This window comes from Anabrus simplex, chromosome 6, assembly GCF_040414725.1.
Source record: "Anabrus simplex isolate iqAnaSimp1 chromosome 6, ASM4041472v1, whole genome shotgun sequence".
Taxonomy (NCBI): Eukaryota; Metazoa; Arthropoda; class Insecta; order Orthoptera; family Tettigoniidae; genus Anabrus; species Anabrus simplex.
Window position 1 is genome coordinate 5,562,272 of NC_090270.1, and position 17,768 is coordinate 5,580,039.

A 17,768-nucleotide genomic window follows, 5' to 3' on the forward strand; every position below is an offset into this window, starting at 1 on the left:
CTGTCTCTCGTAGCAGGGGAAGTCCGGGTAATTTGGACCACATAACTTTAAACTCCCACAACTCTATTCACCGTAATAAAAAAAAATCTCAAATTTTGTACACGGTAATTAGCACAATGTATCAAATTATTTCGTGAAAATAATTGTTAATATTATCTTTAGGATTTCTTTAAAAGTAACATATATATATAAAGATTTGTTATCGTGTAATTTGTGCTTGTAAAAATAAACACTTAAAGCTATAAAATACGACACGATGAATTGTGGTCGTCACAATTGTCATGTAGGACAATGGTAAAACAAATCATCTTGAACTTTGGCCCACCTTTTGCAACTATTATCATTATCATCATAATACTTCTGGTCACATACAATGCAAACGGTTTTTGATTTTATTCTTGCGTCCGTAGTGAACATTCTTCGTTTTTGGGCAGTATTGACGTCGTTATTGTCGCTCGGCCATGGCCTACTAAGCGATCGCTGCTCAGCCCAAATGTCTGCACGTTACGAGGTGTCATGTGGTCAGCACGACGAATCTTCTCGGCCGTTATTCTTGGCTTCCTAGACCGGGGCCACTGTCTCACCGTCTGCTAGCTCCTCAATTGTAATCACGTAGGCTGCCCTTAAATCCAGGTATAAATCCCTGACCTTGCCGGGAATTGAGCCTGGGTCCTCCAGGTAAGAGGCAGGCGTGCTACCGCTATACGGCGGGACCGTTCTCAAATTATATAACAGCTTCTTTTAGAATCACGAGTAAAAATGTATCCTCAAAATGTCATTTCTTTATGTCCAGTAGTTTTGGCTTGGCGGTGAAGAATCAGTCTGTCAGGACAAGTTAGATATACTATAATTGTGTCTGTCATCCACAGCGATGTTGAGAAAGCGGGAACGTTTCAACAGCTGAAATGATTGTCATGTCTTCTATATAATAAACCTCTCACGACTACGACTATCGTTATTTAAAAAAATGAAACTGCGTTTTTATCGGCGAAGTGATTGCCTCATCATCATGATGACGTATCGGTAGGTACACAGCTATATCTATCGGCACGGCCGACTTGATGCGTCGCTCCACGCGCAGTAGTAGTTTCATAGCTCGACACGTGGCGCTGCCAGCCTAAGATTGTGCGTACTCCTCTCTGGAAAAGATATTGACCTTGATAGTCGATTTGCTTTAATACTAAAAGTTAATTTCGTTGATGTTTGCCAAAATAATGTCTTGAAATGAAACTGTAGAGAGCTAAAGTAGTCCAGCTAACATTCCTTAACTTTGAGGAATAGCATGTAGATACAAAGCAGGATATTGTTCAATACCCTTGGACCGGTATAAAGGGAGACTCTGAGTTTGTGTCTATGTAACGGGAATCCCAGAAACTTTGAAATTTTTTCACCATTTGAAAGATAATATTCCATATTATTCCGTGTATCTGTGTATCATCCCGGAATATCACATGGTTCCCATGAGAACTGTGATTTAGGCTCTTTGACGCAGTACCGTAGGCTAATGTAGGTGAAATATCGATTCTTTCACTCAGGGATTAAATAAATCTCATTTTAAGGCTCATGACGTGAAGAACAAAACGCGGTAAACCTCGTTTAAGGCCCTAAAACCAACCATTTTTGAGACATTGTCACTACCCTCCCCAGCTCTAGGAATCCCGGCCGTAACCATAGCAACGTCAGCTGAGGGGTTCTAGAATACAGGCAGGTGTGCGAGTGTACGCAAGGCCAATCTCTTTTATAGCTAGCGTTAATCTGCAAGGTTCTTATTGTTTTTGGATCCACATTTCCACATCGTATCAGCATAATAGCACCGAAGTGTAGTTTCTTGTTAACTTGTTTAATGACTCCACTTAACCTGCAAATGCCTTCTCTTATATCAAAGTTGTAAAACAATTTCTTACTTGAATAAGAGGTAATCGCTAACTGTGTTTTTGTTGCGGTAGCTGATATTGTTCTCACGATGTTCGCTGAAGAAGTAGAGCTAGAACTTGCCGCCAGGCGGTTCAGTGGAGCGGACTACGCCGTCTTCGCCCTCATGTTTGTCGTGTGTACAGTCATCGGGGTGTACTATGGCTTCTTCGCGCGCTCATTCACTGCTGAGGACTACCTGATGGGGGGCCGCAATATGGGACTCTTCCCCATATCCCTGTCCCTCATAGCCACGTAAGTCTTCATGCATGTGTACTGAATTATTATTATTATTATTATTATTATTATTATTATTATTATTATTATTATTAAGGAAATATCGTGGATCACAACGGGATAAGAAGTGTGGGGTTTGAGTGGCTGGAAAAGGAATTATCTAGAGCAGAACTAATACAACATACTTTGAAGTTTTATTTCTTTCCTTTTCCTAGTTTAAAATTTGAGGAATGGGTAACAACAACAACAATGTAGTGGCACATCTTTCAGAATCTGTTCATCAGTCGCCGCACATCAAACGGAGGAGTCCAGGCTATTTTCAGTTCTTGTATGGTGTGACGGTTAATTTACCTAGGACATAATAACAGCCCAAATCGTAGAACCGAAGGGCCACAAATCTCTACTAATAACTCACTATGTGGAAACACTTTGTGAATTTCTGTTGTAGAATGATTGGTGCCGTGAGCACTGGCAGTGTCCTGTTGAAAAAGTGCAAAATCCCACTCCGCGTCGGTTAATTCTTTATAAAAGGGGGTTAGAAAGTAATAGAATGAACGGTATTCTCAAAACTGGTCGCATGATCCTTGGACCACTGAGGAATTCAGGTTTAACAAGACTCATATAACCATGGAGGTGGAACCAGGCCTCAATGAGCTCACCTCCTTGAAGAGCGGCTTTAAGTGTAAGACTTCACTCATTGTGCAAGGCGACGAAGTGATTATTAGCAGAATCTTTGGAACGTGACCAGTGTCATCTTCGGCTGCATCTGAGGTAGGATACTTCCAGTTTGTTACAAAGATTATGGACTGTTTGGAACGTGTACACCTGAGAATATTTCTTAAAACCGTCTTTGATCTTTGCGAGGTGACACAGACGAATCGTACGTAAGGACTCGCTGTGACCTTGTGTGTTGCCAGGTTCCTGTCCAGCACGGCGCTGATCGGAGTGCCCACAGACGTGTACCTCCACGGCATGCAGTACCTGTACAGCGTCTGTGGCATCGTTCTCATGGCAGTGGTGCTCACCTACGCCTATCTCCCTGTACTGCACCACCTCAAGCTGACTTCAACCTACGAGGTATGTCCCTTTCCACATTGAGCAAAATATCAAATAGAAAGTTGTGTTTCGGGAAATTTCCTGACGTATGGGCGACCACTATACACTTCTCAGGGTCTGCCACATCATCCTCGTTCTCTATCCCACTTCCTTGTTTAGCTCCTCTATTTCTGGATCATTAAGTTATTTGTTTGTGGCCACGTTTGATTGGCGGTTAGTCTCATTCCTAAGAGATCTGTCTTCCTGCACCTCCAGAGCAACGTCCTCCATTTTTCTATGTTTTCTATTATTTCTTCAGTTCTCTATTCTCCCATTTTTGATGCTTTCTGCCCCTCGAATACTTCCTGGGCCGACATCAACATGGTCTTCTTCAAACCTCCCCATTTTCCTGAACAGCCTCCAATTGATCTATTACAGCCGATCTCTAGACCTAATTTCTCTTTGGCATCCTTCTGCCCCTTTTTGAATCCGAAATCACATCTCCTTAAAAATAGATGATGGTTATTGTGGATGTCAAGGCCGGGATAACTTATGCAATCCTTCATTTGGTTTGTAAACGCCTGTTTGACTAAAATATCGCCTACGTGGTCTACTGGAACTTGTGCTGGCACCGTGATTTCGTTTCTAATTTCTTTCACCAAGTTGTAAGCACCAACCACATGCCCGCCAATTACCTCTCTTTCCTAAAATATAGAGTTTTATTCTGGGACGAGGCAGTGAGTATGGTGACGTTCACTAGTGCTGCTCTCCAACTGGAAACTGGACTGCGGCCTGTAGTTTTATTGATAAAATGATATAAGCACATAATATTGTAAATGCTTGTACATGAACACCGATCACGATATGGTAAATCATTTCAATGAAGAACGCTGTGCACTAATCTTTCTCTGTCCACAGTACCTGGAGTTAAGGTTTAGCAGAACCGCGCGTCTCTTCGGCTCTTTGCTGTTCTGTATCAAAATGGTGAGTTTCTTACATCATCCATTAGTTCGATGGTAAGATATAGATGGATATCACTTGTACATGGTGTTTGTTTGTTTGTTTCAGATAGTATCGATCCCTATCTACCTCTACGCGCCAGCACTGGCCTTCAGTCAAGGTAAGTTCAACATCGACATTTCGAGCTTACATTCTACAATCACACGACACAGGCAGGCAACGGCAATCAATCAATCAATCAATCAATCAATCAATCAATCAATCAATCAATCAATCAATCAATCAATCAATCAATCAATCAATCAATCAATCAATCAATCAATCAATCAATCAATCAATCAATCAATCAATCAATCAATCAATCAATCAATCAATCAATCAATCAATCAATCAATCAATCAATCAATCAATCAATCACTACTGACTTGCATTTAGGGCTGCCATGTCAGTGTAGTCTGTTCGTAAACGATTTCAAGGAACATTATAATAAGCTTTTGAGCTCGTACCGTGTGAAGAAAGCACTTTGCTCGGAGTCTCCATAAGAAAATCTCGTCTGTTCACAAGAAATACTTCTCTAACAATGAAGTTTTGAATTTAAGGTTGGTCTATAGTATGTGGAGCTCTAGATGGCTCAGTGTACGCTAGTCTTAGTAGCAGCCATCTTAGCTCAGTTAAGATGTTTTCTGTTCCATCGTACGTGTGTGCCAACTAAACAGCAAGGTCATCGGACGATTCACGTACTAATGTGTAGAAGAAAAGAATAAGTGTAACGAAAGACTGATATAGATGGACTAATTGAGTAAGGCTAAAGATGATATGAACAGAGTCTAGCAGAAGAAAAGAAAGGAAGACGTACACAACGGGGTTGAAGACAGGAGAGTGAAAAGAAAGAGGAACACTAGAGTAAATCCTTAATCGCTGGCAACCACGTAATAGCTAATGTTTGTATTGAAACGATTAGAATTACGTAATACGTGGTAGTCAGCGATTCCCTGATCTTTGACTTTTGTAACATTAATCTTAATAAAATAATCATAAATTATCATAAAGAAAATGACTCTAAAACTTAATAAAATAATTGAAATAAAACGAATTAATAAAATTAATAAGAATAATTAATCGAAATGTCCGGATTATGGGCGCCAGAGTGGATACCTCGAATTTAGATAGAGCATGATAATTCTTTATCTCTCAGGGCGTGTACATAATGCTGGGTTCTTGTTCATCTGCCTCAGGCCTTACCCAACCTTCTGAAAACGACTGAATAGGTAGGAACTACACCTAGGTTCATCAATAACTCCACTGATTCTAAAATAACTAACTATATTCTCAATAAAATCTGTGCATGAGCATATCATCAACACACAAAATATACATATAATACACACAGAAAACATTGATGGAAGACTCCATATTTACAACAACAACAACAACAATGAAAACAGTGGGGAAAACGAAAGCGAAAAATAAGCCACCATTTGCAGTTAGTCCGTTGAAGTATGTACTTTTTGCAACCGCCCAGCTCCCGAGTCCCAGACTAGCATTTATCTCAGGGGTGTCGGTTCATTATTTTAAGTCCACGAATATATAAATACTAGCGAATGTACCCGTGCTTCGCTACGGTATTCTACATTGTATTCGAATATCGAAGTAAATAGTGTACATGCAGTAAATAAGATAGTTTTAAAATTGCATGTCTCTTAGCGTTATCCGAGAAAGAGCATGGGGAGGTCCCCGTACGTTTCCAATGTAAAGTGTTTGTTACGGATTTGTGATATAACGGCAGGCTCACTTGCCTACTGGCATTCACAATCAGGTTAGGAAGTTTACATTATAATTGCAGGCCCCATTGCCTACTATGCGGACAGAATCGATTTGGGGAGTTTTCGTTAAAATGGCAGCCCCCCTTTCCTACCTCCAGACAGATTACAGTTTTTATTATAATGGCAGGCAATTACCCTACTATCACTCGAAATTGAGTTGTGCAGTTATCATTATAATGACAGGCCCCTTTTCCTACTGCCAGCCAGCGTACTGCCAGTCACACCAAGTTGGTGAGTTTCCATCAAAATAGCAGGCCACTATGCCTAATGCCAGTCACATTTTAGATGAGTACATTTCTTTATAATGGCGGGCACCCTTGCCTACTGCCAAACACAATCGGGTAGGGGAGTTTTAAACAAAACTGCATGCTCACTTACCTTCTGCAAGTCAAATCGAGAAGGGAACTATTCATTACAATTGTAGGCCTTCCTTACTAATGACAGTTACACAGGAGTTGGAGAAGGAACCCTTTCCTACTGCCAGTCAAAGTCGGTGTGGGGAGTACTGATTACAATAGCAGACCGACCCTTTCTCGATCGCTAAATCGACATCAGTGAATATATATAGATCGACATACGAAAGTATATGCGTGTTTACAATATTGAAGACCTTCATTTACAGATTAACTGCTACTAAACGTACGTCATATCGACAAAGGATTATACCATAAGACACGCCGGATTTAGTGGCCTAAATGGCTGGTCCAATGATATGTCATCTATTCTTGGGTCAGATTTAGAAACGTGGAACAGGGTAAAGGTTTTGTAAGATCATCTCACATTACATTACTTTTCGGATAATAATGTGACAGCTACATACGTAGCATTTGGCTCACATATGGCTACTGAGTGGGCCAATTTTCGTGAAGAGTTTGATGATTCTGTATTTCATATAAGTAATTGAAAGTATGAATAATGCATGTGAAAATTCCAAATTGACTTAACATCGATTAATAGAGAAAAATCAAACGTAAAAGGGATACAGATACGGCATAAAGTCATAAGACCAAGGTTGTAGATCATTCCAAATTGAACGGAGATTGTGCAATCCGTTACGTGATAGGAATTTCCGAAGGTCTGCACCATCATTAAAATTGCCTGCATATTTCGATATTCTTCGGGGATAAAAAATGAAAAATTTAATGATATAGGATTTTTCATTCGTTACAGGCTAAAACGTATAATTTTGTCAAATTTCAATTATCTTCTTATTCTTCTGGCAGATTATGCCACAATGTGGATTTTGGGCGAGGCGGGTAAAAATTAGGACTTTCAGGAAATCAAAAATTATGGAGATTGTTATTATTACCCCTTAAACGGAAAGCTGTACGAAAATTTCGCCAAAATAGTCAGTGTAGAGGTACACAGTCGTTACGATTTGATTTATATAGATAAGGAATCTGCTCCATGTAAAACACCTTTTGGGCTATGTCCGCTGGACTTAACCTGCAAAAGTGACCATTCATGATATCTCCCTTATTAATCCTCCTGACGAAAAAATGCACATGAAAAAAAAGGTTTAGAGGTGGAATTCCATCAGGTTTGGTCGATTTCCAGTCAGGTTGGTCTTGTTCTGTATATATTGTGGAAGAGTAAAATCACCATTTCGGTTCCTTATAAACCGCCAGTCCATTCCGGAACATGAAATGTTATTTACGTTTAAAACCTACCTTTGGACAGGTGGATGCTAAATATAAATTTTGTTTCGAATGTCTTCAGTAGTTTTCAAGTTGTAAGGAATACGCTTTACACGCACCCGCTCGTGAGTTAAGTCCGATGGGACTTGTACAGAAAAACGGTCCTTTAATGATATCTCCCTTATTGATCCTCGTATCGAAATGATGCACATGAGAAAAAAAGGTTTAGACATTAATTTCTACCAAGGTAGGTAGACTTCCATAAACTTTTGTTGTGTATATTTTTTGGAAGTGCAAAATCACTGTTTCGGTTTCGTATAAACCCCCAGTTAGTTCAGGGATTTAGAAACAATATTTGCCCTGAAACCTATCAAGGACAGGTGTATTCTAAATACGAATCTTGGTGGAAATGCATCCAGTAGTTTCTAGCATTCACGTACATACGGCGTAATTAAGGAAGAAAATAATACAGTTAAGAATGTTGAAACTAATAGAAAATGGATTATAACTGAGGACAGCCGGATAACGACAAATAAATAAATGCCGTGAGTTATGGATATAATAAAGCGCTAACAGAGGAGAAATTTAGGTTCAGTGATTCTTAGGTAAACAAATATGAAGATGACTAATGGTGTTATTACTTAATCTATTCGAGGGCGGTTATAACCTCCAACGATATTCCGCCAATATCCCGCAGATGAGCCGATTGATGCCTCTCTTGCCATCTACCCAAGGAACAACCACGAATTTAAAAGCATGATGAGGAAAATGGCAATACGTTACTTCCCTACTGGCATGCAGTCAGAGACGTTGCCATGGTAACCTGTAGGTTCGTTGTCGGTCTGTCGGTCACTAAATGCAGAGCATGATACCAGCAGAAAATTGTAAATTTCTCCGTCATGTGAAGAGTAAGGTAAATTATGAACATAACGAAAGTTGTTTATAATGAAGAGACGTTTCACGTACGGTAAACGAAGTTTACAGAAAATCAATAGTATAAGAGAAAATAGAGGAAAACCACTGTGGTTTTCCTATAAACACCCCGTGTATTCAAAGATTTTAAAATTATATGCATATCGGAACCTTTCCTGGGATGAGTATACTCTAAATATGAAGTTTGGCTGAGATCTATCCAGCCGTTTCGACGTGATGGTGGGAAAACCACTCTGGTTTTCCTATAAACCCCCCGTCTATTCAAGGATTTTAAAATGATATGCATATCTAAACCTTCCCCGGGATTAGTATACTCTAAATACAATGTTTGGTTGAGATCCATCCAGCCGTTTCGACGTGATGGTGGAAAAACCATTCTGATTTTCCTATAAACCCCCCCATATATTCAAATATTTTAAAATGATATGCATATGGAAAACTTCCCCGCGATGAGTATCCTCTAAATATGAAGTTTGGTTGAGATCTATCCAGCCGTTTCGACGTGATGGTGGGAAAACCACTCTGGTTTTCCTATAAACCCCCCGTCTATTCAAGGATTTTAAAATGATATGCATATCTAAACCTTCCCCGGGATTAGTATACTCTAAATACAATGTTTGGTTGAGATCCATCCAGCCGTTTCGACGTGATGGTGGAAAAACCATTCTGATTTTCCTATAAACCCCCCATATATTTAAATATTTTAAAATGATATGCATATGGAAAACTTCCCCGCGATGAGTATCCTCTAAATATGAAGTTTGGTTGAGATCTATCCAGCCGTTTCGACGTGATGGTGGAAAAACCATTCTGGTTTTCCTATAAACCCCCTGTCTATTCAAGGATTTTAAAATGTTATGCATATCAAAACCTTCTCCGGGATGAGTATACCCTAAATATGAAGTTTGGTTGAGATCTATCCAGCCGTTTCGACGTGATGGTGGAACAGACAAACAGACAGACAAACAGAAACAATTTTATTTATATAGATTTTTACACTCGTTCTTCACCCCCTTTCCATCCCCGCCCAAAGGAGTCCTATGAGTGCCTTACACAACAGTATATTTTTTTCCCAGATATTAAGTCTTATTTGTACCTATTTTGGTTGACAGCTATGCCCAAACGTACATGCATAATCTCACTGCTCTAGAATCCTGGAGCTGACGTTGCCATGGTTACGGCAGTTCATTTCTTTATCCGATTCCTAGAGCAGGGGTAGTGTGGTGCCAATATCTCCGTAACGGTTGGTTTTAGGGCCTTAAAACATGGTTTTCGGGCCCGTAGGGCTTACCGAGTTTTGTTCTTTGCGTCAAGAGGATTAAATTGAGCTTTGTCTCGTCCTTATACGACAAATTCGATATTTTGCCTATAATAGTATAAGAGAAAATGGAGGAAAACCGTTTTTCCTATAAAACCCCCGTCTTTTCAAAGATTTTAAAATGATATGCATATCGAAACCTTCCCCGGGGTCAGTATACTCTAAATATGAAGTTTGGTTGAGATCTATCCAGCCGTTTCGACGTGATGGTGGAACAGACAAACAGACAGACAAACAGACAAACAGAAACAATTTTATTTATATAGATAGAGGCATAATAGAACACGGGAATGAACGGAGCAATTAAAATTAAAATGGGGAAAGCTCGATTGTAAACTTGAATTTAAGGACTCCATGATAGGACTAGGAAGTTGCAGTTAACTTTAAAAAGGGTATCATCTAACTACAATAAAAAGATTATGAGAATGGTTTCCTTTGAAATAATTGCCAGAAGGAGCAGTTTATTACGCCATCCGACGTACGAAACTTTGATACATTTGGCAATGATATTTAAATTTCCACACATGTTACATAAACAAATCACTTGCTATACCTCAAGTGGTATCAATATGTTGCTGGGTTGCTTCTGAAAGAAATTACAAGTGGAGTATAACTTACGGATCGATTCCATTTGAATCGAACCGTTGTTCAAGGATATAGCTTCCTTCTATCGGGAGCCCGAGCATAACCCATGTTACGGTCGGCTTCTCGATTTAACTAAGATGACGTACCCTGGCTATATACATTTTTCCGAGACCGGTACTCGGACTGGGTAATGTTTCTCGTGAATTACGAAAAATGGATTACACGGACAGTTCCTATCTTACGATGTCCAGCTGATGCCATACCACTGAATTAGCATTTATATTTTATTTACACATGATCTGAAATGTTACAAAGTAGCCTCAGTAGACTACTGCCACAGATGAGATAACGAGAAGCGGTGGGAAATACCGTGCCGAAGACCTCCCCTCGCATCGCAAGCGAAGTAAACAAACACACTAAGTATTACTGTAACTCGTCCCGTGCGGAAACCGTATGATAACGAGGTAACAAATGACTATAATATTTATTATTCATATTATTCAAACATACGAGTAGAGGGATGTTGTCACCAACTAATTAATTCACTATCGTCAGAATATTCATTTATCCACGAAATTATCATCCTTGAAATTATTATTATTATTATTATTATTATTATTATTATTATTATTATTATTATTATTATTCTCAACGGTTCCTGGCACTGCCACGTTTGATTAATATCGTCATTATTATGCGGGACGCAAACACAAATGGTTATTACTGTTATTAATATTATATCCCTCTTATTATTATTATTATTACTGAATATGTGACTCAAGATTTTTTTATTATTATTATTGAACCGGTCACTTCCGCCAAAAATGCATTAGGATATCGGTCGCGATTACAATTATTCAATGATCAACCAAAAGACGTCATTACTATTATTATTATGACAATTATTATTAATCTGACCGCGATGATTTAACATCGACCTTACATTGTTACTATTATTATCGGTTGCATATTATCATTTAGATTCCCGTTTAACATCTTTATCAACGCTCAATTAATTAAGGCGGTCCAATCCTTTATCTGCAATATTTATTATTATCATCACGCCATCATGATTGTCATCACTCGTCATTACAATAATTACACTATACGACCATTTATGTGGAATCTGAACTCTCATTATCCTTAGATCCGTAATATCTCGACGAATAGCGGTGCAGTCTATTTATTTCGTACATGCTATCACGGGTTCGAATTCTACCCGCTACGTAACTCAGTATTTCTCTGTGACACTGCCCGTACATTTTACACTCATTTCAATATCCTAAGTGTCTCTCGTACGGAATTTATATCCCTTTCTATCTCAATATTCCTTGATTCATTTATTTCTCACAGAATTATCAACTGACTTATTTATTCCACTTCTGACATCGTACGACCTTTTATTATCTGACTGCAGGTTCTTTAACATTTTTCTATCTCATTTTGATCTACGCCTTAATTCATTCTCCACAAATAATCCTAACATCTTTAAATATATTTACCAAAATTTGTCAATCATGGTTTCGTAATATTAGTCCTACGTGTTCCGGGTACTGAATTGCAAATTTAAGACACGACATTTATTCGTAAAGAAAAATATTGGACCGTAATTTAAACCACACGTTCATTAACATGTACGGATTATTAGCGCCGATCTACATTTCAATATTATTAATTTATCAAGTTAAATTACCACACACTTTAATTCCGAATTAAAAACGACATCCCGTCATTAAATGATTCCCGATAAACTCAACACCTGATCACTTAAATTTTATTATTACGCACTGCTCACTAAAATTTCCAATATCTCATGAATTATTATTATTATTAATATCGCTTCTCACAAATTTAACAACTTCACTTTGAAAATATGAACACACTAATCAACAACAAAACACAACTGGTATGACAAGGCTGGACTTTCCTTCAATGTCATTACATAACTCGTTAAAATGACAAACAGAAAAGCACATATCGGGTCTATTTGACTATGATAACAAAATCAAATGTAAAAAAAATATTCTTGACTACCAAGAAAATATGAATGCATGCATGACTTAACGTACTACCCTATATCTACAAAATTTACACCTACAACAAACTGAATACATAAAAATACCCGATTATTTACATTGTTATTATTCAATACTGTCCGTGCTACAAATTTAGGATGGGGTCGTTAAGCGACTCATCTTGTTACAGAAGGTAACCAAGTCTAATCAAATTATTCCCATTTTCCCAATCACGCTAACATTTCCCAAATATTATCTACATTTTAGTACTCATCTTAGTTATTGGCAATCCATTGCAGCTTGGCAGATGAGAGGCTCCTTTCGGCCCCTATCCGCCGTATTACTCCTCCATTCTTGATGGCGTAGTTCCACAAATTATTTCCTGGCACATTACCATTTTTACACTAATACCTTAATTATCACAATACTTCACCATTGACAATGTTAACACTGAAAACTTTACTTTTATAAAACAAATTAATACCCTAGACCCAAAAATTTAATATTTTACACTGTTGCTTGAGCGCGATCACATTTTATACGTACTGGCGGATGCTCGCGCCATTAAATGTTGAGTTACTGTACGCCCGACGGATTTGAAGTCAGCTGCGAACGACGGTTCAGCTCCAGAGATTCATTTCAAGTGTGTTTTCGAGTATCCCTTGCGCCCGTATATATGGATGAAGCTTTCCCTCGCGGATTCATTGACGTCATACCCATGAGGGAGGGGGTGGATTTTTAATATCGGCACTTGCACTCCGAATTGGACGTTAAAATTTATATCAAATTAATCCACTCCTCTAGCTTATATTTCTGGATTAAATATGAACTCCTGACGATCATAGATTTAGGAGATACGGGTGGATTTAGCTCCTCACATTTCGCGCCTTCGGGAAGCGTCCCTTACAACGTGGTTTTCGTCCAGCCAATGACATTCAAGCTGTCTGGTTTCCAAGAAATCCAGCCTTCAATTTATTTAATTCGCCAATAATTAGCGATTATTTTTCTATTCGTGACATCTAATAAATTCATTACATCGATCCGTGTACTCACAATAATTTATTACTGATTACTTTTGAAGTTACGAGAATATCTCATCCATCATTCCTTAAGATGGTATCCTTGAGTCTCCATCTAAATTTTCGTGATTGGCCTGCAAGTGGTCACGTGATATAAATTTCCACCTGCGATAACCTAGGCTAGCGAATGTCCTCGCAACCACTGTACTTTTCCATTCAACCTTTCCTGGAATTCATGACGTCGCGGAAGTTTCCGTCCGCCAAAAATATCCCAGCGCACTACTCATGTTGCAAGCTTCCTTTGTGTCAAACTACCCCCTTCTCTTTCTGACCAAGACTTATTTGTGGACTTGTATTTTTCTGGTCGCCAACTAATGGGCTCCCCTACTGTGAAGCAGCTAAATGTTGTTGTGTCGAGCTAATCCGTCAGGCTCCAGTCTGTCGTGTTCCTTAGCTCATATTTCAACACTACACAGATGAAATATTTTCAACTACACTTCTGTATTTCAATAAATGTACTATTTCTCTTCATAAATCAAATCATTATTGACTTTGGGCCTAAGTCACTCGGGTTCAATATATGTAGATAAGAACCCTTCACTGTCTCTGTCAATACGACTTGTCGATTCTCATAATCGGCACTTATTAGATCACACAGATACTGTACCTCATAATACTGTATTCACTGACTCTAACACTTGTTTTAAACATATATTCACTTGAGCAACACACGCTTGTCGTTCCTAAACATAAAGTATGGAAAGTCTGAGATAGCTGTCACCAACATATAATACCAGGCCGCCACAAAGTGATAAAATACAGATTGCCTAAGCACTCCAGGGTTTTTAGGTCAGCCACGCTCCACGAACATTAAAAGACTACGTTGCACGAACGTTTGAAGTTCAGTCCAGTATAGTGCAGCAGTGTAGCTTCACTCCCGTACCGTGTGTGACAGCACTACTTCCTTCCCGTACAGTCGCCTCTCGCCATATGATCACATGCATTTATAAACATCACCTTCCCCCTTCCTCTCACATGCTACGCCTAGATTGATCCTGGCCAGCCAATCATGAGTAGATCCTCATGTCAAGACCATGCCCTGAATCTCTTCCAGTGTCACAAGGTGATCACAAAATCAACGGACTCTAGGGTGTTTCACACGAGCCATCGGAAGTTTCCGACTATATCAACAAGTCCACCTCATCAGACTGGGATACACACATGACTCATCCAAATTTCCTGAGTTATTATAGCAATAATTTTCCCAGCCGTCATACAAAACAAATTACTCATACAAAATATGGAGAATTCCCAGGTTACAAATATTAATGACAAAAATGTAGAACTGAAATACTGATAATGATAATAGAAATAATAAGAATAACGAGCGGAATACTGACAATAATACCTCTTACTTCTACATATAGTGCGAACGTGCGATAGCTTAAAAGTGGACCATTTTTCTCAAAATTCTCCATTTGAACCAAATACCATGTAAGGACTGTTACGAAAATTGAACATAACAGTTTGTATTACAAGTATACAGCAAACTGTGGTGCGAACAAGTGTGAAAATATTCACAAAATGTCACGGCTAATGGACAGAGCGGCTTACCAGTCAGGGTGACCGAGCTTGATGGATGTCCTCTCCCTGAAGGGCTAAGGCGGGGCTAACGCTCTGATTTCAGGTGCAGTGAAGGGCTAATGGCCTGCAAGTGAGACGCAGCTGCTCTACTCACTGTTCTGAGAATAACATTCAGTGGAGTCGCAATTGCCGAGAACGAATTAAACAGACTCGAGAATATATCAAGGAGATAGGGTATAGCGCGAAGTCGAAATAGTCAAAAATCAACATGACAGTGGCTAAGACCTAGAATTGTTAAAGACAGCACTATTGTAAATTGGTAAATGAACAAACCATCGTAGAGAGCGAACGCATTACGTCGAAGAGGCTAAATACCCATCTTTAAATTCATAGCTTAGAAGAAAATCATCAGAATAAGAAAGATTTACAGCGTTAAACTAACTGAATAGCATACAAATACAATAGAAATAATGCAATCTACGCAATAAGGAGAATATTATAAAAATAATCGACATACAGGAGTTGTTCATGGCAAAGATATACCTTGATTCCAGTAAAAGGAATAAATTCCTTGTAACGCAGCGATAACATCTTAAAACATTAGTATACGGTATAAAAAGCTGAAACAACAGCAGACATATTCGAGATCTGCAGGATTAAAACAATAAAATTCAACATAAACGAATTATCATTGAAATTGTTATGTTAGAAGGCTTAGAATTCAGCAGAATGTTGCAGCTAACTTCATAGATGTATTTTTATCTTCCTATTGCGCAAGACGAGACCGCCATGCAGTTCTAAGAAGACTATGGGGAGATTGTCAGGATGGACTATCTCGATGGCCAGCGGTGGAGTGTGTACGTCAAACCAGAGCCGCAGATGACGAGGCAGACATAAACCGATCCCGAAGCCAAAGGAAAAACATTATTCATTAAATTAAGGTAAATAATTGTGATATAAAATCAAAAGTAGATATTTTAGTAGTTCACAAGTAGATGATAGATCGCTAATATCATCGAAATGATTCAATTATGTTAAGATTCTCGGGCAATAGTTATACATTTGTGTCGACATACCTGGAGATAGGTATTCATCCTAAAGACAAGACCTATTCTAATTATCGAGTGTCATATGAATAATATGATAATGCCATTGAAATGAAACTATAAAGAATATTGGAAGGTTATGCCATGTGAAATGTGAAGTGCAGAGTGTAGAATATTTTAAGGTTGTATGCGAAGTGATGATTGATATATTGGGATATGAAGGTTAGATATTGCCATAGGAAATCAGAGTAGGTTTGTAGACTATATACGTATATGGATATGAGAATAAACCGAAGACATATTGAGAATAGATATGAAGATATTAATCCAATGAAGTGAATCATTGGTAATGAAATGATTTTTAGCGTCAAGAAGAGTTATATATGAGGGTTACTGGAAAGAAATGGAAGCGATATGAAATGATATGTGAAATGAAGGAAATGTTGTGATCGTATTTGAGTATAATGCAGAATGGAAAGATAGGATATATATTGCTACGACGATAAAATAAGAAAATGATTGTTTTTGAAGAGAAACATGATGTTATTTGACCCATTTATGTTCATGATTATACTTCATTGATAGAGAATCCATATCCTACGAAGGTGACAACGTGTTGTGGTAGTTATAATGTGTTAGGACAAGATTAGATCATCACAATGAATCCTTATAGGAAGTTTCGGCCATAAATGTGATAAAGTTCAACGTAGTATCTCTACAAAAAGTTATAATTTCCTGAATGATAATCTTGACATATTGTACCTGAAAAAGTTGTGGGAATAAGGAGCATGAGGAAGGTCTTAGGTTGTGTTCGGTTCTTAGGAGCCGATACAGGGAAAGGAGTTCGCAGAGCGATATAATAGATGTTATTTTGCAACATTAAAATTTATTCAAATGACTTGGCGCATAAATAACTTCATTATTATCTCGCATTAAAAATGGAAATGAATTGGAAATATCTTCTGTCAAGTTTATTCTTGAATGTTTTATTGTATATTTTGAATTCTGAAAGATTCTTGCAATAAATTAATTTTGAAAATGAACTAATTTTCTTCATGAAAATTGTAAAGTAAATATCACCTCTAGAATATTCTGGAATAATCTCTTGTAGAGCCTACAGTCTTTCTATGATAAACACTTCACATTATTATTTGAAAAACCGTCATTCTAAAATGAAATTACTTTAAATTTCCTAAAGTTTGTTTAACTTATCACTTGAAATTAAATTATCACTTCAAAGTAAATAGACACTTGAAATTAGATGAGCACTGGAAGTTAAACCAGCACTTGAAGAGAATAAAATGCCTGTTCAGGAGGTTCATAAATGTCTAGTGCTATGAATGGTTTCAAAATAATCACTGCTTTTAACAGATCAAAAGTTTAAAGCTTAATGCACTCATATCACCTGAATGTTTATGACACTGGAACGGGGGAATGCGGTTCTACGAACAGCACCCCCAACTCCTTCGATGTTGTCAGCACCACCTTGTAACACGTATCATTTCCAACCCTGTACCACGTGCCATCTCCCACGTCAAATCAGGTCTTATGTTGATATGAGGATTAAACACTCGGTCAAGATTTCTGGGGTCACTTAATTGTGAAGACATACGAGAAAGTTCAATTGACGATTAATTGTGAGTGTCCAAAATAGCACTACCCGAT

General features: G+C 38.2%; 1 protein-coding gene across 1 annotated transcript in view; it reads left to right on the forward strand.

Moving 5' to 3' along the window:
* The first annotated feature begins 1,952 nt into the window (after positions 1-1,952).
* The window catches only part of LOC136876044 (sodium-coupled monocarboxylate transporter 1), a 126,406-nt gene continuing 110,590 nt past the window's right edge, over positions 1,953-17,768 (forward strand). Inside the window, exons 1-4 of the mRNA XM_067149663.2 lie at positions 1,953-2,166; positions 3,066-3,225; positions 4,102-4,167; positions 4,252-4,303. Of these exons, the coding sequence (XP_067005764.2) occupies positions 1,964-2,166; positions 3,066-3,225; positions 4,102-4,167; positions 4,252-4,303 (481 nt within the window). The 5' untranslated portion in view covers positions 1,953-1,963. The remainder of the gene's footprint in view (positions 2,167-3,065; positions 3,226-4,101; positions 4,168-4,251; positions 4,304-17,768) is intronic.